General features: G+C 37.9%; 1 protein-coding gene across 1 annotated transcript; it reads left to right on the top strand.

Annotated features, from left to right (window-relative positions):
- Nucleotides 1–384: 384 nt before the first annotated feature.
- klhl14 (kelch-like family member 14) lies at nt 385–24,172 on the top strand. The gene is made up of 9 exons (XM_084731901.1): nt 385–1,013; nt 1,841–2,741; nt 4,716–4,837; nt 14,269–14,358; nt 15,139–15,217; nt 16,317–16,507; nt 19,765–19,923; nt 22,643–22,800; nt 24,032–24,172. The coding sequence occupies exons 2-9, from the start codon at nt 1,864–1,866 to the stop codon at nt 24,170–24,172; spliced, it is 1,818 nt and encodes a 605-aa protein (XP_084588027.1). The 5' UTR covers nt 385–1,013; nt 1,841–1,863.
- Nucleotides 24,173–24,416: the final 244 nt, after the last annotated feature.

The raw sequence follows: 24,416 nt of genomic DNA, 5'->3' as shown, positions 1-24,416 counted from the left end.
AGCACATGAAAACACTGTATGTTTATGTTAGACTTTATTTTTCCGTTTTATAACTTTACATCACTTTGGGCTTGTGTTGTGTTTAATGCTTTTGTCACACAGAAATGAAAAAGGAAAGATTTTATAAGCTTTAATTCGACATTATAAACAAGGTGTGTACATTATAGTGCATATGGTGTTTATGATACAGATGCAAAACTTGAGTTTGTGTAGAGCACCTTCTTTTGAAGGACTAGCAGGAGCAGAATGAGATGAGGGGTTATTTTGGCGATGGAGATTAAGGCAGGGGCTTTTTGTCATTTGTGCGAGACAAGCCATTCATCCATCCAGTTCACAGCCAAAAAAAGGCTGGTCCCAGAAATTAGCAGTTTCAGCTCAGCAGCAAAGTCGTCGGGCTGTGAAGGCAGAGAGAAATTGACTAATTAGCAATGCGCACTAAAACTTGACGGTTCTCTCTATAACAGCGAGGGAAAGACTCGGTTTTTCTCCCCCTTTCTCTTTTCTTTCTTCCATAGATGTTTGAAATCGCAGTCATTTACGCTCGACAGTTTTTACAATAGCCTTGAGCCATAATTTTGCGAGTCTCTCCAGCATCCATACCCCTGCATGGTCTCTCTCCACCGGCCATGCACGACCGTTTCTCTCCCCAACCGTGGATTTCCTATTACTCTCGTTACGACTCACTGAGCCCCAGGCCCAAGGATAATGATGTGTTGTTTCTTGGTAGCATAATTTGTCACACGTATATTTCTTCTTCTTCTTCTCTTGCAGAAAGCACAGCTCCCTCTCACACACTCACACACTTCTTGTTAATTCAGAAGAACAAATGATCAACGTCAACAAATAACCTGAAATAGTGACTTTATGAGTTGGAATCAATGGTTATTTTGAGACACCACCGACCATAGACTTTAAAGGATTTCTTTTTTAAAGGAGAACAAAGGAAAATTCAAGTGTGATTATTTTGGGAACCTGAAGCTTTACTTTCTTTTTTTGTCAAGAGCTGAAGTCAGGTAAGTTTGGCTCCTTCTCAGGCGAGCTGCTCACATCATTTAGTTGTGACAGGCGCTTTTAGTGAATCTGGCGACAACGTTACCGCACGCTTGTGTCAAGTTTACACACATTACGCACGTAGAAATAGCTTTTTAGAAACAATAGAGATGCATATTGCGTTTAACTTTACCGAAAGCTGCATTTCAGAGAATATTTTTCGATACTCACGTCCGCGTAACTCAAAGCGAAACGCGCCCGGGTACTGCTGCTGACGGCTCGGAGACAAACTAATTGCTTTTGTATGACTCCGTAAATCTGTGCCATGTGTTAATGTCCTCATTGTGGGGGTGTGCAGCAAGATAGGAGAAGGGATAAGCTGAATGCTGCATGTTCTCCGTCCACCGTGGCGGCTCGTCTCTTTTTCCTTATCCGACAACTTCAGCCGCGTTGCCGAGGAGGGGGAGAAAGCGCTGCAGCATCTCCGTATCCTCGTTTTGTTTTGACAGCGCCCTTCAAAGCCCTCAGCCTCCATTTAAATCATCTGGCTCTTGAGTTAAGAATGAATAAGAGTGGCACGCTGTGGGAACTACTGCGTTTTTGTTTGTTGCTTTACGACCAGAGCTCAAAGTTGAAAACGACTGAAGCCGTGTTGGACGTAGATTCTCGCCGGCAGGCATGGCATGATGGTTATTCCCCGCTGGATGGACGCGAGATCTGCTCAGTAACTTACTCGAGACATCGTTTTCTGTTCTAATAGTTGACTGATAGCGTCTGTAAGGCTACTGCTGTGTGTTGTGCAAATAAATGACCTGAGGTAAATGGCTTGCATGGTTTATTTGTTGCCTAGGTGGCGTTCACAGTCAGGAAGTCATGTCCAGATCGGGTGATAGAACATCCACCTTTGACCCAACACACAGTGACACCCTGCTGCACGGGCTCAACCTCTTATGGAGAAAACAGCTTTTCTGTGATGTGACTCTCACTGCCCAGGGACAGCAGTTCCACTGCCACAAAGCTGTGCTGGCATCCTGCTCCCAGTATTTCAGATCTCTCTTCTCTTCCCATAATGTCATCAACAATGAGGGCAGCAAAGGGGACCAGGGCAGCAGTGGGACCCCCTCATCCTCTCCTGATGACAAGCTCGTGACCCCCAGCGCCAGGCCCATTAATAACCTGGTACTCCAGGGCTGCTCCTCCATTGGACTACGATTAGTGCTGGAGTACCTGTACACTGCCAACGTGACTCTTTCCCTGGACACAGTGGAAGAGGTGCTGTCAGTCAGCAAGATCCTCAACATCCCCCAGATTACCAAGCTCAGTGTGCAGTTCCTCAACGACCAGATCTCTGTGCAGAACTACAAGCAGATCTGCAAGATAGCCGCACTCCATGGACTGGATGAGACCAAGAAGCTGGCCAACAAGTACCTGGTGGAGGATGTGCTACTGCTGAACTTTGAGGAGATGTGTGCCATGCTAGATGCTCTGCCACCTCCGGTGGAGTCAGAGCTGGCTCTGTTCCAGATGTCAGTCCTCTGGCTGGAGCATGACCGGGAGACTCGCATGCACTATGCGCCGGACCTTATGAAGAGGCTGCGCTTCGCCCTCATACCTGCTCCAGAGCTGGTGGAGAGGGTGCAGTCTGTTGACTTCATGAGGAGTGACCCGGTGTGCCAGAAACTACTCCTGGATGCCATGAACTACCACCTCATGCCCTTCAGGCAGCACTGCAGGCAGACCGTGGCCAGCAGGTGAGGATGAGACAGACAAACATACACAAAAAAAAGAAACATAGAGACATGAGTTCACCTACACACACACACACACACACACACACACACACACACACACACAGCAATGAGCTGTTTGAGAGTGGACGAAAGGCGATTAAATGCCTCCCACTTGTTAAATTTGAACAAATTGCCGATTCAAGTATTACCCACTTGCTGAAGTACTGGTTCCAGCGCCTGTGTAGTCTGGACCATGTTACCGTCATCAGTCAGAGATGTGAGGTTTGAGGCCCAGATAATGAGGATTGTGGGGGTTTTCCTGTACATGAATGCCAGCTGTCAGGGGTCTTGATCTACTTTATGCTACACTGTATCCATAATTACATGGTTACCTTATGTTTTAGTGAAGAAAAAAACTCTTTATTCCCCCACACATCTGTGTAATTGCTCTCTAATAAGTGTAGACAAGATGCAGCAAACTAGATAAAGGTTATGTGTTTGATGTGTAGCAACTCTCATGAATACAACTGGAAATGCTGTATTGAATTGTCACCAGAATTACGTGGTAATTACACAGCAATTCTGGTAGAAGTATAAGGATACTCCAGCTATTGATGTCCCAATAAAGAAAAATAAAATACAGTCAAAGGGAATTCAGTATATTTGGGTTTGTATTACATTTGAGAAAATACAGCATTTCTCAAATAGGGGACAATTTTACAGGGCTCCACATATTAAGTTTACACACTCATATTAAAATAGACCTGACTGCATGTCTTACTTCCATGTTTGTCCTGATCAGCACTTTAAGGAGCTGGTAAGTAGACAGACATTGTCAGTAAGTTGATTGATTGACGGTGCTCTTGTCAGGTTTTGTTTACTGAAATTCTGAAATTCTTTTGGCTGGTGATGGCATCAGTGTTTAAAATTTGATTGTAAAATTAGAGCTGTGACATTGAGAATCTACAGACTGGAAAATCAAAATTTGCTTAAAGAATCTTTAAAGTGAAATAATGTATCTATTCCCACATTATCCCAATAACATATCTATCCCCACATATGGACCTAAATGAGCAAAGAATCAGGAATCCTCATAATTAGTTTCACATGCCACTGTTTCTCTCCTCTCTCAATTAATCACCATTATCTATGTCCAGGGGCTCATTTGCATATGAATAACCCCAAAACACTTCAGAGTGGGCCAGTAGCAGAGAGAATGTACCGAGACGATGGTGATTCTCCCAAGCGTAAAAAAGGAAAATATGAAAAAGGGGAAAAAAGGTGAATGTGACTGAATATAAAGGCCAGCTGCTCTTAATCTTTTTACTGCATATTGTGATTAATTGGTAGATTTGTTATGAAATCCATTAGGCGCCAGATAATGGTCATTAATGTACAGTAAAGTGTGCGGCTTTGGGGTTATATATCATACACAAACAGCGGGAAATATCTCACAACTGGCTCAGAGATGTCACATGAATCACTGCAGCCAATGAAATGGAGACATTGTATAGGCAGGTTTATGTACTCAATTGCGCTTTTAGCCTCCAGCATGGCACCCTGCACGACCGTCTTCGCTTCACAGCTAATTGAAAAGATATCTTTGGAGTACAATAACCATTCAATAACACATCAAAATGATAAGTACGCTGTTCAGCAATTTTTTGTTAATCATGATAAACGTGGCCACATATTGCTTAATTAGTAGTCTCAAGTTTTGTACTTGTATGCAGACAAGGACCGCATTAGTTCTTTATTTCATTCACTGATTATTTCATTCATACATTGAGCATTTTAAGAGAGGAAAAATCAAAACACGCAGGGTAAGTGCTGTTAATGCCATCAGAGTAATTATGTAAATGAAAGAATTGAAGGTGTCCAGGTTCAGGTTTGTGTTTATTGTGGCCTTTGGGTGTTTTATTTCAAGTCTTAATACCTGTTTTGTTCTCTGTTTCCTAACACTTGTCCACATACCCACACTTTTTGACATTACAGAATCCGTTCCAATAAGAGAATGCTGTTACTGGTGGGTGGTTTGCCTCCTGGACCTGATCGTCTCCCTAGCAATTTGGTCCAGTACTATGACGATGAGAAAAAGACATGGAAGATCCTCACAAGTGAGTAGCAGAGGCTCTGCTGCTTTTTTTTTTTTTTACCTGAGGCATCTTGTGTTAGTGGCTTTTTTATGATGAGAGGAAGTTGTTCCTATGGATGACTTTAACACAGGTTAATTTCCACAGAAAATGAGGGGAAGGAGTTCCCTAAATCCTTTAGGTAATAATGTATCACTATCACTTTTAATATAAGTTTTTAATCAGAGCGTGACTTCACAGCACTGTGGAGCTTCATGCCCGGTTTCCCTTGTTTTTGCTGAAATATGCTGGCAGGATGCATGATGAGATTTACTTGAATCTAATGATCTATTGTGGCAGAGATGGAACAATAATGAATGCCATCTTTTCCTCGATAGCTTTTAAACGTAGCTTGATTATTCACTCGCATTGATCAATACATGAGATTGAATTACCCTATACATACTAACACGCAGCATGGAATTAGCCTGTTGACCTATGAGTTAAATACCAAAGAGATGGATGAAGATAGTGGAACACAGTAGCTGTAACGTTGACACAAACAGTCAGAAGCAAATATATGATTTTAATTGACTAAATAGCAAAAATAAAAGATATAAAGATGTGCCCTATAACCTGTAGGAATTTGTACCAGGGTATGGTTTATGATATTGATTTCATGGTGTCATTTTGAAAGCAAGTTCTCCAAAAAATCTTCTCTATTGAAAAAGATGTAGTGTCTAAAGAGACCATTTTTGAAACACAATCCTGTAGCACTCACCTCTGTAAAGTGCACTATGCTCCTTCTTCTCTCTGTCTTCTCTGACCTTTTAAGGGCTCACCACTATATTGTTGCCATATTGCAAAGGTCAAACGGGAGCTAATGGGAAACCATACTTGTGCTTTGCATCATCATCGCCAAACATATTGAGTTTTTGTCCTTTTGTTTTGGTTAGAGCCATATCTCAGCAGCATCTCTCCATTCATACACATTAGCCATAGAGCCTGTTTTCTGTCAGCTCGGTGCTGTGTAGTTTATGTTCTTGTTTCGTGGCACAACTTTTTAATGAATCTGGTATTAGAGCTGGGCAATATGGCTCATAAATAATGTTATGATGTTTTTATGCTATTACGAGATACATAATACCTATCTCGATATATATACATTCTCTCTAAAATAACATACCATAAATTCTGAAATGGTGCAAACAATCCCAAAATTGAAAACTGATTACCTACCCAACAAACAAATATACGAATAGTCAAATATTCAGGTCCAGCCCTATGGGTTGTATAGACAGAATCAAATATCACAGTATTTTCGACCAAATACCAAGATATTGATATTGCAGCAGTAATGCAGGATGACTATTTGTGCTTAGAGGTGTGCCATATCATATCGTTCATGATATATTGTATGGCTGAAAGTGACTGTAATATTGCTACAATATATAAAGTCTGCTGCAGTGGGGTCTCTCACATTAAAACAGTTACAAAAGGCATAGTGTGATGATGTTATGATGTGGGATCATGGGAGTTTTTATCACTGTTAAACAACCATGTGTCAAATGAGCCGATTTCCTTTCTCATCCCCTGATAGATCTGACATAATCCCGTGCTTTCCTGGAAATTATAACAACTAGCCGCTAGCTACCAATGGCTAGCCAGAAATGCACCATTACCTCGAATAAATTGCAGATTTCTCTGAATTAAAACATTATTGGAAACATTTTGGATAATATAAATACACAACTCAACCAAATATAACAACTGAAGAGGGGTTTTAGACATCTTAATACTGAACTATTAATATATTATAACTTTCAGTAATGTGGAAGTGGTTTGGCTACAAAAGATCACATGTGCAACAAACCATGGTAAAATATAAGAAGTGCAAGAAGACTGTGACAGCAAAGGGGGGCAATACAACAAACTGATTTAACTATCTCAAGCAGATGCACCTGTTTGAGTACAACAAGAGCCAGAAATCCCGTGTTAAGAGCTGACCAGTTATTATGAGTTCTAAATCAAACAATATTTTTCAGTATATTTTCTTATTATCAAGAATATTGTTATTGCAGAATATACTGAAATATAGTGGTATTATTTTCAGGCCACATCACGCAGCCCTTTTAGTGCTTTCACAAAATATTAACACAATGAGATACAAATACGTACAGTTTGGGTTGTTAAATTGTCCCAGACACAGCAAAATAATGAATAAATAAAAAATACAGGCAGAGAGCAGGGTCTCTACAGATACAGACACCTCCACACACTTCCAGTGATGATCGAGAGGGATAATTTTTTGGGGTTCCCACATCTTTTTTAAACATGTATTCAAGTATTTTCAAGACGCATTTTTAAGCTTTTCCAGCATCTTATAACTGTTGTAAATAACATATGTATATATTTTGACTCAAAGTGATTATTTTACTTATTAAATCAGATCTTATTGTGCTATGAAAAAACAAATTCATGTTTAATGATAGCATTCTACAGAAGGGTGACGGATTAAAGGAAAAGAAGGCTGCAACTAATAATTATTTTCATTGTTGATTAATCTGTTATTTTTTTCTTAATTGATTGATTAGTTGTTTGGCCAATAAAATGTCAGAAAATAGTTAAAAAAATGTTGATTGGTGTTTTCCAAAGCCCAAGATGACATGCTCAACTCTCGTTTTGTCCACAACCCAAAGATATTCAGTTTACTATCAGAGAGGAGTAAGGAACCACAAAATAGTCAATTTAAGTTGTTGAGATCTAAGAATTTTAACTTTTTTTCTTTAAAAATACTAAAATGAGATAAATGTGTCAAATGTCTGAATGTGTCACCTGTCTGTAAGTAGACTCATTCATGATGATGATAAGAACCTGGCTGAGCTTGAGTAATATCCAACTTATTTATTACTTTATTTTTTTTTTAAAAAGCAAACTATTCTGTCAGGTATTGATTTGTTATGAAAGTTACACAATTACAATTCCATGCAGTTTCAAGCACTTCTAAGCACTTTTCAAACCATGAAAACACTACGATAAATTTCAAGGGTTTTCAAGGATTTCCACCAATATAACCCTGATATTTACAGTATGGTCTATACATAGGTTTTTGTTGTTGTTGTTGTTGTTGTTGTTGTTGTTGTTGTTTTTGAAAATCCTGCATAGTATGCCTTTGATTTCATGGAAAGTTTTGGACATAGTTTCTTCCTCTACTTGAACATTTATTTCTCGGCCATCGTTTGTCATTTTAGCTCTTGTTTGCCCAAATTTATCAGGGTGTATTTCATAAAAGGAGCCATGCATACACAGCAGCAGCCTGAAACTCACTGGTGTTTATGTTGTCATTTTCTCATTAACTCACACTCATGGGTATAAACTGCAACAAGCAAAAGGTCAACAGGGATTTCCATCACTCAAAACTAAAAAGTTAACACTCAAATGGTCCGTGGCCAAGTGGAAGGACAAAACTGCAAAATCATCCCCTCAACACATCAGTGACCATCTGATGTAGCCTCCACACAATGGATGTGGAATAGAAGATTATTAACATTCAATCATAACTTTTCAATGAGGCGAAACCTGAGAGGGACAGCCTTTGATTAAGACATTCATCAACACAATTTGGGAAGAATCTGATCCCTCTCGTTTGTGTCGGATAGATCTTCTGTGCTCGCTGATTCCAGTGTAAAGTTTGCCATCTAGTGTACCCACAGCAGCGTGGAAGAACACAAGACAAAGGCAGGCAAAGGCTCAGCCACAATGCTGGACCGTTCCCCCCTCTTCTTCTTTAAACCGACCTGATATTAAAATCTCCCACTCGGAAATGGACCTCATCCACGCAGCATGGCCTAGAACAAAGGAATTCAGCTCAGTGGGATGCAATTGTAATGGTGTTAGAGGCACGTCAGAGCTCGAGCAGCAGTGGTGCATTAGCTGTGGAGTCATTCAACCAACCCCGACTGTGCCTCTATGCAGAGGTTTCTGACTCCCTCTAGTGAGCCCTAGAGCTCACTGTAGACTGGAGTGATGGCGTCCATCTCAGAGAGGACGTGCTCATCCTGCCCCCCTATGGCTGTTCACCCCTGGGGTTGGTAAAAGATTTCAGCGATAGGTAGATAAATTTCACCCTCTTATCAGGTGATAATTCTCAGTAAAGTCTTTTACATTGTAGAAGGAAAAATAACCCAAAAGTGTTATTATTTTCACGCTATTTTGCCAATTATTGTAGCCTTCCAACCTGTATATGAGGAACCTGTACACTCTTAGAAATACAGGTTCTAACTAGAATCATAAAGGGCTCTTCAGATTGTCCCCATAGGAGAACCCTTTTTGGTTTCTGGTAGAACATCTTGTAAAGGTTCCACTTCGAACCTTTCAGAGAGTTCTTCTCAGACCCAACATAAAGGGTTATACCTAAAAGCATCTGTGAAACAGTCCATCCAGAACCCCTTATGAGAGTTTCTAAAGGAGAACCCTTCAATGGTTCAATAGTTCTATCCAGAACCTTTTCAACCCTCTCAGCGTGCTAACAAGAATCCACCCAGGGGGTTCTACTGCAACCCTTTTATATTCCAGTGGTTTTATCAAGGACCCACCAAGGAAGATCAGGTAAAAACCCTCTTATATTCAAAGGGTTTTTATCTAGAACCCACATAGGAGGTTTTATGGAGAACGTTTTTTTATTCCAAGGGTTTGATATAGAGCCCACCCAGGGGGTTCTAGCGAGACACTGTTTATATTCCAAGGGTTTTATCTAGACCCCACCTAGGTTTCTATGGAGATCCCTTTTAAATCATGGTATAAAGAACCATTGAGTTCTTCAACGATTTCATCAGTCCATGAAGAACTCTTATTTCCAAAAAGGGTTCTTTGGATGAAAAGGGTTCTAAATGGAACCCTTAGTCTTGATGAACAGTTTCTTTTTTTAAAAAAAAAGAAAGAAAAGGGGTTCTCCAGAACCAAATGTTTCTGGGTAGAACCTCAGCCCTTCAGGAATAACCCTTATGGAACCCTTATTTCTAAGAGTGTATAGGTAGGACAAAAGTCCCAAATCCACCCTCAGCACTCCTCACACTGTAGCCTGCGACATACTGTAAAGCAGTAATCTTCTTTTCACATGGGTACAAGAGATGATTTTTAGTATGAGTACAAGTCGCTAGACATCAAATAAAAAGCCGCCCATCCGTGTCCTATATACTGCTGACTGAATGATAATGTAAATAGTATGTAAGGGAATTTGGCAGTCATATGGCACTCGTCTTTGAGGTGCACTGGAGGCAGGCAACCTAATCCCCTCGTTCAAGATAAAGCTGTGTTTAGTGTATGTAGTATTAGTTCCTATCTGAGACTTCCCCTCCCATAGAGGACCGGCACATGTCAGCCAGCCAGAGTGAGATTGCAGGGAGAGGCCAATTGGAAAGAAATGAGATTCAAGGCTGTCTAATTTTGCAGCAACTGTGATCCATCAGGCGTTGGGGAGGTGACAGTGGAAATGACTGATGGAGACAGACAGGTGGGCTTTAACATTTCACTGATTTGTGCTCAAAAAGCACCGGGCCTGAGATTTATTGAGTGAACACGATCATGTTCATTATGACTGTCACCTAAGACCATTTCTCTACATCTCAATGGGGTCACTTCAGCAAAAGAAGATGGAGGAGAGGAGGGAGCACCAAAAACATACACAAACGGGGAATATCCTCCACAACGGGCTCTGTGGGCTGTGGGCTTGTAGCCATTTATGCTAATGTGAGCTAACACATGATGAGGACTATGATGCGCTAAAGATCATGTCTATTATATGTACTCAGTATATTACTAGATGAATAGCTGCTGTGGTATATTTTAATCAGAGATGTTCCAATACCATTTTTTCCTTTCTGATACCGATTCTGATAGCTGAACTTAGCTTATTGGCTGATACCTGATGAGAGTGTGTTAAAAATAGATTTTATTATTCTTAAAATCTGTGATTATTATTAATTAACAGTGTATCGTCTGGCTTAGGTTAAGAAGAATTAAGCGTGCAGGACGGTGCTGGAAAGTAGCAGGGTTCTGTTCTCGGGTTAATAAATTAACAGACTCAGACACTCGCTAACACCTGATCCAGTATTATAGGCTGTATGGGGAAACATTTCCAATACTGTTGTCAGTGTAGGAACAACGCTAATTTTTTTTGCTAAAGGAAGAGGAAAGAAAAGTGTTACAGTGTGAGATTCAGTCTCTACAGTACTTACCCTACTTTTAGATAGATAGATAGATAGATAGATAGATAGATAGATAGATAGATAGATAGATAGATAGATAGATAGATAGATAGATCAATTCAAACCAGATAAAGATGCTTATGCCATATAACAATATCCAAAATCAGACAATATCTAGTTAGAGATATAGATATAATCCCTCTCAATCATCACTTATGACTCACTATAAGTATGTAGTGCTGTCTGCATCTACCTGTGTTTTCTTATGTTTTTCATTTGTTTGCTGTTTGGGACGCTTTAATAACCCAAAGTGTCAGTATTTGACGACCTGGGCATGAGATTCAGTAATCAATATTGGTGTCCTGATCCAAAGATGCACGATTAAATTTGACTTTCGATTTTAAGGTCACAATTGGATTTTTTTCAATTTAAACCTTCTTTAAATTTTGTACTGACAGTCATTGCCATTGGCTACAGTTTTTATTTGTAAAGATCAACAGATCATTGCTTTTATGCACTGACAAATGTCATTTACATTTTTTAAATTATTTTTTTTTTAGAAAGATAAATAGAAATACAAATAAAAGCATAATAAAAATACAAAAAATAAAAATATATGATATAAAAAACAATGTATACTTTCAGATACATGGATAATTGCACTGGATAGATAGATAGATAGATAGATAGATAGATAGATAGATAGATAGATAGATAGATAGATAGATAGATAGATGGATGTTATTGTCATAACAAACAGTAGACCGTTTACTCTGCTGCATGCTTTCATTTGTTCCAGTTTGAGAGTCAACAAGCTTGATTCCCCCCAAGAAATCACTTCCTGTAGATGGATGAATGGAAGGTTACCAAACAAAAGCAATGAGGAGAGGAAATAATCCTATAACACTGGCTCACACCGAGGATTGTGGAATAGATGTTTGCCTGTGTCACTGCAACAAGCGCCTGTTGCATTGGCCTCCTGTGATGAGTATATTGCAAATTAAATCAATCTTGACATTAACATGTACTTGTAACTATGAGCACTTGAACAATAGGACACGCAGCATGACAGAATAAAAATAGTCACTGAATGAGACTGTCAGTACAAATACTGCTCATTGAAAAGTTAAGATAACATTTTGTATGTTTGAATCTGCTCAATATTCAAACTGATCTTGTGTGGTTTTAACAGTTGAAATATAAAACACAACTCTCTATATCAAAGGCCATACAAAGTATAACATTTGGAATTATACATTTATAATAAATAATATATGTCTTATAATGTAAATATACAGTACACAGGAGAGTGTGTTGTCAACAGTCTTACAACAGAGACAAAAAACAATAATTAAAAAAAAAGGGTAAAAATTATACTGAATAGAATAAAAGTGAAAATAAAAAGTAAATAAATAAAAATAAAAAGGGGATGGGTGTCTGAAACACTTGTGTATATCTCTAGAGGGTCTGTCTGTATTCTGTTTCTGTAATTGAGTGTGACCAAAGAGTAAGTGGGGAAATAGTAGTGAAAATAGTGTTAATATTTCTGTTTCTGGTCTGGTTGAAGTAATTTATAAATATATTATATATATATATATAGTTATAGAACTTGATGATAATTTTATTTTGTCTAAATCTAAATTCATCAGTTTTCTAACACAGTTTGCATGAGTAGGGACTGTTGCCTACTTCCAGTGAAGTATTATTAACCCATGTGCCAGTAGATTTTATATAAATAATTTCATTGTGACTAACATTTATTGTCCACATCAGTAGACCTGTATCAGGCAGCAGCAATTCATTTTCAGCCAGAGCCAGTTTTTTAAAGCTTTCTTCAATAACAGGTCAATGTAATTTTCCAATACATTTTGCTTGTTTGACTATTATTCTTATTTTATTTCAGAATAAAATTGATTAATAGTTTTATCTATCAAATAGTCATTTGCCTAAAAAAAAACTCTTGAACAAGATTGTATGTTCTGTGTGGAACAACTGTAGATGGCATTGATTGGTTATAAACACATAATAAACAGTGGCTTTATTCATTTATGGATGAATGAAAGTAGTGTTTTTGTTGTTGCCCTAGAAAAAAAATGTTATCAGCACACTATTTCTTTTAAATCACCATTTATTGTGTTTGTGAGAGGCAATTCTGGTTGAAGTGGGGTTGTATGAAGTACTTTTTGATAGTCAGTGTATCACCTACAGTAGATGGCGGTGGACACGGTCCCAGTTTTGAGAAGCAGAGAGGAGTACAAGCACAGATGCTAAGCAATGAACTGCTGTGGACAGGGTCGACAACAAAACCTATTTTAGCCACTTAAAAAAGGTCCATCTTGAAAAGTCAGTATTGATTTAAGTGTACACCTACCAGAATATTTTCACTGCTTACCTTGCTTTACGGCTGTTCTATAAGCCAAACATCACTCTCTTGCCCTCGACCAGACTGCTTTTGCAAAATTAATAATTTTACCTCACAGAACACAGGAGTTGCAGGGCTGCTGCTGCTGCCTTGATCTGTTGTGTTATTGTGTGACTTTGGTGAGTTCAAAGTCACAAACATTGGAGTGACACAATAACACAAACAAACACACTGATCAAGGCAGCAGTAGACCAGCAACTCCCTTGTACTGAGAGGTAAAGTAACTGATTTTGCCAGTGGGATGTGGTCATTTTTAAGAGAGTAATATTTGGCTTTGAAATAAAGGTGAAGTGACGAAAACAATCTAAATATAGTGTACATTTAAACTGATATTGAATTTTAAATGTGGTGAAAATCAGTTTTGCTGCTGACCGTGTCCACAGCAGTATATTCTCCAAACTGGAAGTGTGACGACTACCATCAACTGTAGGTAGTAATACACTGACTATGTATGTACCTCGTACAATCTCACTTCAAATAATGGGAACTGTCCCTTTATATAGGCTAAAACTGTGTTCATGGGGAACTTCTTTCATTTAAGTCAAGTATTATTTTGTTGACTTTATTTCAGCTCCAGGGTTAAGGTTATAATTGTCCTTCGTATAAATAACCTGGTTACATGCCACTCTTCATTTTGGGGTATTTGACGATAAAAGGTCATGTTTATTGAAATTTACATTTGCTGTGTCTTTATTTAAAGTACATTCATTTAAGAAATCATATACAAGTTTTTATTGTATAGAAGGAAGGGCTAAAATTGTCTCATTGTGGAACTGTATGCCTACTACTGATTTACAGCATTAACATGTTTCAGGGATTGATGCCTTTGATTTTTGTGTCTCGTCTAGTAATGCCTTACAACAGCGCCCATCACTGCGTGGTGGAGGTGGAGAACTTCCTGCTGCTGCTGGGCGGAGAGGACCAGTGGAACCCCAACGGTACAGAAACACCACAGACTGAACGTCACACAGCGAATGTGTCAGTGTTTACTTAATGCAGAGAGCGCTCTGAGCCAGAGTTGATGGAAGTTCAAACCCCTCAGAGTTAATGTAACACGGAGTTTCAAACACTCATCCTAGAGCCAGTTCAGCTCTGAGTGGACAAACAACACTCAAATCAACACTTGTCAATAATTGGCTTAGAAAAATAACTGTTATTAACACTGAAATATTTGTAGTGTAGAAGTGTTAAGAGTGCTTTTTGTGAAATGGTGGTAATGCACCGCCATAGTAAGAAACAAAGACTGTAAATGATCAAAAAATGCTGTCCTTTTGTTCTTTTTCCACCAAGTATCAGAAAAGTACAGTGCTGCATTTAGTGAAATCAGGCGTGTTTATTTAGCTCTGAAAAAAACAACAACAACACAATACCAAAACACATCAGTGGAGATCATTTAAGATGTTTTGAACTAACGTAGATCCCGCTATGACTGGAAAAATAAGACATCAGTTAAAACGTGTTAACTCTAATGGTGGGTAAAAGCAGCATATATTAACTGAAAATCATCATGTGTGGGTGGAGATTTTTAGATAACATGTTTATATTAAAGGAAGATCCGCTGAGTCACAGTCGTGCATTTTATTGGTACTGTATGTAACAAAGACTTTGGCAAAGGATGCCAGTCAGAACTGAGAACTGCCGTAGTTTGTACTACCCCACAAAGATGCGCTCAACTAAGTCATTTTAGTAATCAGTGTCACTGATTTTCTGTTTTGCAGGAAAGCACAGCACTAACTTTGTCAGCCGCTATGATCCCAGATTCAACAGTTGGATACAGCTGCCTCCTATGCAGGAGAGGTAAGTCTGTTTGTGGTTGAATACATATTATTTATTATTATTTCACAGAACATCTGATGATGTAATAAGAGACTGCAGGACGTTAAATGGTCTTGGAAGAACTGCACAAAGACTGACTTCTGATAAGTCATATGTAACGAAAACAAATGTCAAAGTTGATAAAATGACAATTATTTGATTTTTTATTAGTATTTTTATCATTAGATTTGTTTTATTAGTTTGCGTACAAGCATTAATGCAAAGTGTAAGTAAGTAAGTACAAACATTGTAATTCTTTCTGTTACTGGAGGGCTGGGTGATATGGACTAAACCAAAAATCACAATACTTTGGACCAAATACCCTGATATCAATACTGAACTGAATTTTATAGGGTTGACTGACAGTGCTTTACAGAATATTAACACAATTAGATTTTGATAAATGATCATAAGTAATGTGGACAATCACTAAGTTGGTAAATGCAAATAATAAAACAGCCACAACAGTCTGGTAAGTTCAAATAATTACATCACTTTACTGTTATACAGCCTTTAGAACCAGAAAAAGAAAACACTTATATCATATCACTATATAACGATATCCAAAATCTGAGACGATATCTACTCTCATATTGTGATATCGATGGCCTTTATATATGTATAGCATACATCAAGAGAAAATCCAGGATAAATACTAATTTCAAAAGAAAACAAAAATCCTGTTGGTCACTTAATACTAATTTATTTATTTAAAAAGGATACCCATTTTGGATATATTTTAGAAGCAGCGCTGTGATTGCTGTTGGTTCAAACTGAGTCCTAATACAAACTGAAATAAAGGTAAAGATTTCCAACCAGTGTGTAACAGTGCATGATAAACATATGCTTGTGCGTGTCTTTAAATTTCTATATATTTTAGTGTAGTTAGAATATTTTTAAAAAGTCTTACGTAAAAGACAGAGTACTTCCTTTACACTGGTGTGAAAGCAGGTGCTCACAGCTGTAAAGCATGTAACTAACCCTTTTCTTTCCACCTTACACACAAACTGCAGAGAATCCGAAAATAAATTTTGTCATTGCTGTTTTAATGATGTTGTCTGGTTGACACTTCCCTCCTCAGGAGAGCCAGTTTCTTTGCCTGCCGCCTGGATAAGCACCTGTACGTGATTGGTGGCAGGAACGAGAGTGGCTACCTCTCCAGCGTGGAGTCCTACAACCTGGAGACGAACGAGTGGAATTACGTGTCGTCTCTTCCACAGCCTCTTGCTGCACATGCAGGAGCAGTACACAACGGCAAGATCTACATATCAGGTCAGGATGGAACCTGTCACTCAGTCAGACTCATTATGCCGTCTTTCTTTGTCGTGAAAAAAATCAGCATAATTAATTAACCTTCTGCTACATACAATATAGAAAATGTTTTTTAAAGGTACCTAAGGTTCATTGATCAGCATTTGAAAAAGATAAATGTGTCCAGCAGACAATATTAATTAATCATCTAGAATTTTTTTTTGTTGTCAAATCAAAACAACAGCGACTATATGCAACAAATATAAGCACATATGGAGTACGGCATAAAGCAGTCAAAGTGCATTCTACTCAGGTACAAACTTGAGGCTGTTTTACTTTTTAGCATTAGCTTCAGAGGGGGTCACAAGGCATTCTTGATTTTAACATATATTTAAAAATATACATCAGGCCAATATCTCAGCATTTCATTAATTTATGTAAATAAAACTAAATGAAATAGTTATTTTTCAGGGGGTTTTTTAAATCACAGAATAAGTGCATGGTGATGATCTGAACACAACACAGAGTCTTCACTCTTTGCTGAACCTCGTCAAGTATGAGAAGAGTCACAGTTAAAACAACCAAAGCCAAATAGAAGCCTAGGATTGTTGGAAAAAACAATATACAAAACATATATAAAAAGTTCCTAAAAATAAGAGTTCATCAGTTGTTCTGTACTGTTATTATTATGCATTCAGTATAATCTGAAATATCTATAAAATATGTCACTGAGTCAGGGGTTGTCAGTTTACTCACTGATAGAAAATGGGCCCCTCAAGGAAAATGGTTGGAAACCACTGGATTAAATTACCCAAAAGTTATATTAGGTAGTTAAATTAGTCTTCACCATGACACTTTAAAACAGTGAAGTGCTGCTTGCCAAGAAATGCATCAGTATTTATAATTAATTAACTTAATAATGTACATAATAATACAACACTCACAGGAGCCATTCTGCTCCGTAATGAGCACTTCATTTTAAATGTTGCTGATAATACTTAAGTAGTTTCACTTGGGAAATATTTTGAACGCAGGACTTGTAATGGATTATGTTTATATTATGGCATTTCTACATTTTTTTAGTAAAAGGTCTGACTGCAAGTTAGACAATTTCAAAACACACTGAACATAATAAATAACAAAAGTTGAGGACTATTGACATCTTAAAAAAAAGTGTAAAAGCATAAGTGACTTCTCTATCTGAAATGGTAACATAGACAATATATCGAGGGGCGGCTGTGGCTCGGGTAGAGAGGTAGAGCAGGTCATCCACTAATCGGAAGATTGGCAGTTCGATCTGCGGTTCCTCTTGTCTGCATGTCAAAGTGTCCTTGTAAGATGGCTCTTACATCAGTATGTGTGATTGGGTGAGCAAACGGGTGAATGTGACGTGTAAACGTTGAAAAAGCACTTTGAGTAGTCGATAGACTAGAAAAGCGCTGAACAATTGCAAGTCCATTTACCATATGACAAGCTGTAATAAAACATAGAGCCAAAGCATCAAAGGTGATACAATAATATTGTGTTAAAAGAGCATTGATTGATTGTTACACACCTATAACAGGATCCAAGGATGAAAGTTGATCCAGCAGAATCAGAGATATCATCTTTTTTATTCCATACATGCAACTTGGCTGCTCAGTTTCAGGTGTTATGTTAGTTGCAATTAATGTTGCCCTGATCAGAGAAGGTGAGCAGCTACAGAGGTCTGATAAATTCACGTTTTCATTTTTAAAGTTGTAGTCTTCAGCACCAACAGAAGTTCCCTCTTGAACCACCAATGGTTTTATATAACCTATAGACCTATGAGCAGACTTTGATGTGTGAAATCAGTGGAGTTTCCCTTTAAACAGGAACAAGTGAGTCCCACATCTTTTATCCTCAGTGTACAGGTACCCTCAAGAGAAAAACTGAGGTCCAAATTACAAACTCGCCTCTCAAAGGATGGACAGAAAAATTCAGAATGACATTTTTCTCCCTAAGATGTGATTGAATACCTGGGTTACCCAGGTCTGAATACCACAGAGAATGTCAAGGTTATGTCCCTTTTCTTTTAAAATTTAGTTGTTTTTGTTAGTTGTTAAATTAAAATAAAACATTACTAAAGTATGACATTCTAATTCTGATTACTAAAAACGTTAATTACTATTCTAATTACTAAAAATTACTAAATTATGATGTCCAAAATAAACATGTTCACATGTATGTAGAGTCTCTTCTGGGTCATTATCCTGCAAAAGATTTTGGAATGGCAAGAATTACTTTTACAGTATTTTATTCCTTATGTAAATTACATTTTATGTAGTATTTTATTTAAAGACATATCAGGCCTGTGTACCTTTTCAGCAGTTTTATGCAACTTCCTTGAATAACACAGCATTTTTGCTGGGTGTAGAAACCAGCAAAGTCTCTGTCTGGCTATGCCTCACCTCAAGAGTTTAAAAAAAAGCAGTTACAAACTGGGGAGTATAGTACTGTTTTCATCTTTGTGTTGACACTGACATTATTTCCTAAATTATTCAACATTTTCTCTGGGGGGTATGCCCTCAGCCCCCCCACTAGCAGGGACTCATGACCTCAGTATTTCTAAAATCCTGGCTACAGCCTTCAGAGTACCCTTTTGATGAGATTGTCACCAGGTTTCTAGAGAAAACGTGCCATTCAAGGGTGCTGTGAAACACCGCAAAGCAAATGTTTTAAAACCAACTATAATTCAGTATGAAGTCCATACGATACTTCTACTGTCTGAAAGCTATAATACCTTTTGTTTTAGTGACATTTAAAACAGTCAAAGACTCATCACACCAACGCAGAAAGTCGTAAACTAAAGTCCTCCTCTTCCAAAAGCTGACTATCACTGAATCATCAGTGAACTTTGCGATGTGACTGTTGTACTGTATTATACAGCACTCCAGTCATTACTATATGAAACTAAAAGGAGGGAACAAAGGCAACAACCTTGAGTGGAACCTGTGTTTGAAAAGAGCTGGTTGGAAAAGGCACCATTAACTGTGACGCACTGCCGTCTGTCAAAAGAGCCAACAGGTTTCTCTGTAAACACATGTGACTGGGTAGGATTAAGAGAAAAGAAAGATATAATTTTACAGTATATGTCAACATGGGAACCCTGGTAATTATAAGGTTCAGCAATAAATCAATAATTTTTCATTAAGGACTGTCACTGATCAGCATGCATCAGTTTGCCCTATAGAGTACATTACATGAGCAACCAGTGTGTCACAGTATTAAAGGTGTAGTTGTGTGTCTACCTGTTGCAGGAGGAGTTCACAATGGAGAGTACGTGTCCTGGCTTTACTGTTATGACCCTATAATGGATGTGTGGGCTCGGAAACAGGATATGAACACAAAGCGTGCCATTCATGCCCTGGCTGGAATGAACGATCGCCTATATGCTATTGGTGGAAACCATTTGAAAGGTAAGCACTGGAGTGTTTCAGGAAATGAACAGAAAACAGGTGAAGACTGATACTTCTTTATTTTGTTCAAAGCTGTGTGAAAGAGATGCTGCCATTATGAGCATGACAGCGACCTTTATTACATTCTGTGACCTATACTCCCTCCTCTCTTTCACTCTTCATCATTCATGGTACAAAATGAAAAAAGTGAACAAACAGCTGAATGGCTGTTATGTGTTGTGCATGTTGTGTTTGATCAGCAAAACAGAATTGGCTGGCATTTGAAAAGGAATTATGAAAAGCCTCTGTGAAACAGGCTTTCACTTCTAATTTTAAAGACTGTTAAATGTACATTTACTGTACATGTTGTACAATTTGCCAACTCTAATTGGCTTCTCGCTGCCACAGTTTCAAGTTCAGCTCATTGAAACTCTCCAACTTTTCCAAGTGTGCTAAGATCTGTCACAACTGTATCCACATTCAAAGGCAAATTGATTTTTTTTTCTGTTTTCTCAGTATGATTCCTTACTGCGTGTGTGTGTGTGTGTGCGTGTGTGCATGTCTTTGTCTGTGGTGTATTTTGTGGATGTGTATGGCAAGTTGTTTTAACATTTAACAGCTAGACTGGATATGTATTGAACATATCCATAATTAATTTCTTCTTAGTCAAAAATCTCAGATATCTGCAATGACAAATCTTCCTGGGACAAAAGGCGTCACTTTTGCCACTCATGTGTCTGATTTTAGATATCCACAAGTCCATGTTTGTTTGGAATGAATATTCTCGATACCTGCACTAAAAGTCTTCCTTGGAAAAAGTGAAAAAAGTACGCATTCTGTACTCAAGTAGAAGTACAGATATTTGTTCAAGAAGTAGACGTACTGATTCAACTTCTGTATTTAATTAAAAGTGAAAAACTACAGGCTCTGAAATGTACCCAAAGCATAGCAAAGTAAAAACTAGGCTTCTGAGGGACATTTCTGATGGGTTTTTCTGTGCAAAGTAAACTGAATCTTACCATTTCTGCACGGTCAAGCCTCCCTCTGTTCTGTTTTGTCTTGTTATGCCTTTTTCATCTTGTTATGTCTGTTGTTGCGTAATATGCACTGGCAGATACACCAAGGAATTGTCTTTTTTATGTGTTATTGCCCCATCTATTTAGGTTGAAATCGGTCTTTGATGTTGGGAAGGCCGCGTGCAATAATGTCAAATAAAATACCCAATAATGCATTAAAACTAATGTAACGAGCCTATTCTGAAAATGTAAGGACAAGAAAGGCTAGATATTTGGGATAAAATGTTGGGAGTAAAAATAAAAAGTTGTCATGTAAAGTACAGATACCTGAAAACTTTACTCAGTACAGTAATAAAGGACTTTTAGATTTTAGATACTTGTCATTGTTACTTGCCATAATTTTAATTTCAGATATCCAAATGAAAACCCATTCCAAAAGATATCCATAATACAGTTGTGGATATCTGCAGGTACATTGCAGATACCTGAAACTGCATTTTAACTAGTCATGATATTAATTCTGGATATGCATAATTACATTTTTACTTGTCACAATGTATTATGTCTGCAAAGGTTTTTCATTTTGGGTGTGTGAAATTAAAATTATGACTAGTAACAGTTGGACTCTAATCTGAAATTGAGTTTTTGCTAGTAAGAATTCAGTTGCAGATACCGAATATGTTCATTCTAGATATCAAAAATGTAACTGTGGACATATGACATTAAAGTCCCAATACATATGAATGGCAAAAGTGACATTATTTGTCCTAAGAGGAATGATGTTGCAGATATCTGAAATGACAGCTGTGGGTAGGAAGAATATCACTGTGGATATCTGAAATGCTCTTTTTGAAGGAGGAAGAATTTAATTGCAGATATCTGCATGATATATCCAGTGTAGCTATTAAAATACAATACAAGTTGTAGATAACTTGAAATACAATTTATATTAGCAAGATTGTCACTGCGGATATCTTTATTTACCATTCTGGCTTGTGAGAATACAATTTTGAATTGGAGAAATGTTAAGTTAAGAGTGTGGTCCTTGCCATAGCTGGGTTCTTTACTGTCTTCACTGTGTGGGTGTGTGTTTTTACATCCATTTTAATGTAAAACACATTGAATTTATCTGTAGTGAAATGTGCTATATTAATAAAAAGGCCTAGCCTTCAGAATGGTGCGATGTTCAGGTACTTTCGGGAACAGCAGCGGACGCTTGTAAATATAATCAACCAGGCTTCAGAGGCCTTGAGAGGAACGAGGACAGAAAACAAATATTCTTTAGACAGATTCTTTAGACAGATGTCAATGTGTCAATGTATCAGTATATTAACTGAGCAACAGGTTTAAAGAATGATGGGTAGCATATTAAACTGGACGCACTGTACAATGACTGGGCCTGCTAGCTGCATCTGATACAGCACAGTCAGAACTTCATTTCAAAGCAATCCTCGTTGGGAAAGAAAAAAAATGCTTTATATCACCTGATCTGCTTCATCAGGACTGTGTGGGTTTGGTTTGATCACGTTCTGTTTCAAGTCCCACCCCCTGAAAAAACAGTTAGAAGAGTGCTTAGAGTAAGAATGTGTTCTCAAGGCTTTTAAAGTCAAACAAAAAGCTTTTTAGTGTCATCTGGACCTAAAATTACACAGCACATTAACTGCATGTGATAAACTGAAGCGCTGACATCATTTTAAGATTATTTTTCTTCCTCTTCTGCAAAGGTTTCTCCCATCTAGATGTCATGTTGGTGGAGTGTTACGACCCAAAAGCTGACCAGTGGAACATCCTGCAGACGCCCATCCTGGAGGGTCGCAGCGGCCCGGGATGTGCTGTCCTGGATGACAGCATCTTCCTCGTGGGTGGCTACAGCTGGAGCATGGTATATTCTTACACACCAGATTGGATTATTTATGATTTGGAAAGACAAGGCTGGGAAAAAGCCTATATACTGTATGTTGTTACCATCAACAAATGAATAGACCAAAACCAGCAATACGTTTGTCTCAGTTCTTTCTGACTTCTCTAGTCTGTCAGTGGCTGAGAATGTATACTTTCATTTCTTAAAAATCTTGTTTTTCAGGCCTGGAAAATTCCCGGACTTAGTAAAAAATTCCTGGACTTAGTAAAACTTCAGCCTTTTTGGAAAAGTCAGGGAACGACTTATGTGTTATGAAATTATTTGTTACATTAATGAATAACGTTCAACATAATGTAACAGTGAAATGAATTTCCTGTAGATTTTGATGTAACATAATTCTAATATGTGTTTGATATGTTTTTTTTTTTTTTTAAAGTACAGTCTGAGCTTAAGCCTACACGCTTATGTTGCTGCATTGGTTTCAGAAATTAGAATTCTTTAGTGCATGATAGTAGAAATTAGTTCACAATCAAATGCATTAAGGATACAGCAACAGTGCAATCCATTTTCCCTAATGCTTGAAAGCCACTGCCAGACTAATATAAGTTCTTATAAAGCAGGACAATATATTTATTGTGCATGTAGTTTTATGTATTTGAAGAAAATATAAAAATAACCATCTTTGAAAAGGGCTGTTTTGTTGTTGTATAATTTTCATACAATAATTGTATTATTATATTATATTGTATAGAATAATATAACTGTATAATACAGTTCTGTTTGTGTAACATCTGGGCACTGTTGTTTTTATGAAATTTTGCTCAAACAGGAATAAACACTGGATTTAACACTTTTAATACATTCTGCAAGATGGTTTGGTGTGAGACTGACTCAAAATAAACTACAGTGTGTGTTCATGATAATGAAGGAACATGTTGTCCAGTGCAACATTGTGGCTCATTGATGTGTTTTTAATAGTTTTTGGATGACAGTGGAGGTCTGTTGCACAGAGCAATAAGCCTATATCTGGCTTCGGCTACACAGGCAATATTTGTTAGTAGGATTGTTGGTTTTGGTCATTTCATGGAATTTGTAGACAAAAGAAAAATATAAGAAAAAAACAGACTTAATCTTTAAAGTTGTCTCTGTTGTTTTTGACTACATGCATTTATATAAACCCGAGTTTTTCCATTCCACGCTTATAAATCCAAACAGCACTAAGAAGAATGACTTGATTTTCTTGTTTCCTCAGGGGGCCTATAAGTCTTCTACCATCTGCTACAGCCCAGAGAAAGGAACATGGACAGAGTTGGAGGGAGAGGTGGCAGAGCCCTTAGCGGGCCCAGCATGTTCCACCGTCATACTGCCGGCCTGCCTTCCCTTTAACAAATGACAACTAACGCAGAGTGAGGGCGAGGAGCAGCAGAGTGAATGGGGGGAGGAGGACCATCAATAAGCAAAACAGTTGTCAACAATTTTGTGACAAACCCTCCGGTCAGACGACGGGGGTGTGTATAAATTATTTTTTTACAGGTTTGACCAGAGCACTTTCGTTATTCCCTACTGAAGGTTTGAAAAAAAAAAGAAGAATTGTGTAAGTCATGTATTTAAACTCATCTGTGTTCTGAGAAATGGTC

This window comes from Lutjanus erythropterus, chromosome 12 (genome assembly GCF_056507025.1).
Source record: "Lutjanus erythropterus isolate fLutEry1 chromosome 12, fLutEry1.hap2, whole genome shotgun sequence".
Lineage (NCBI taxonomy): Eukaryota > Metazoa > Chordata > Actinopteri > Lutjaniformes > Lutjanidae > Lutjanus > Lutjanus erythropterus.
Note: the sequence above shows the minus strand (reverse complement) of the source record. Positions and strands in the feature narration are given on the sequence as shown.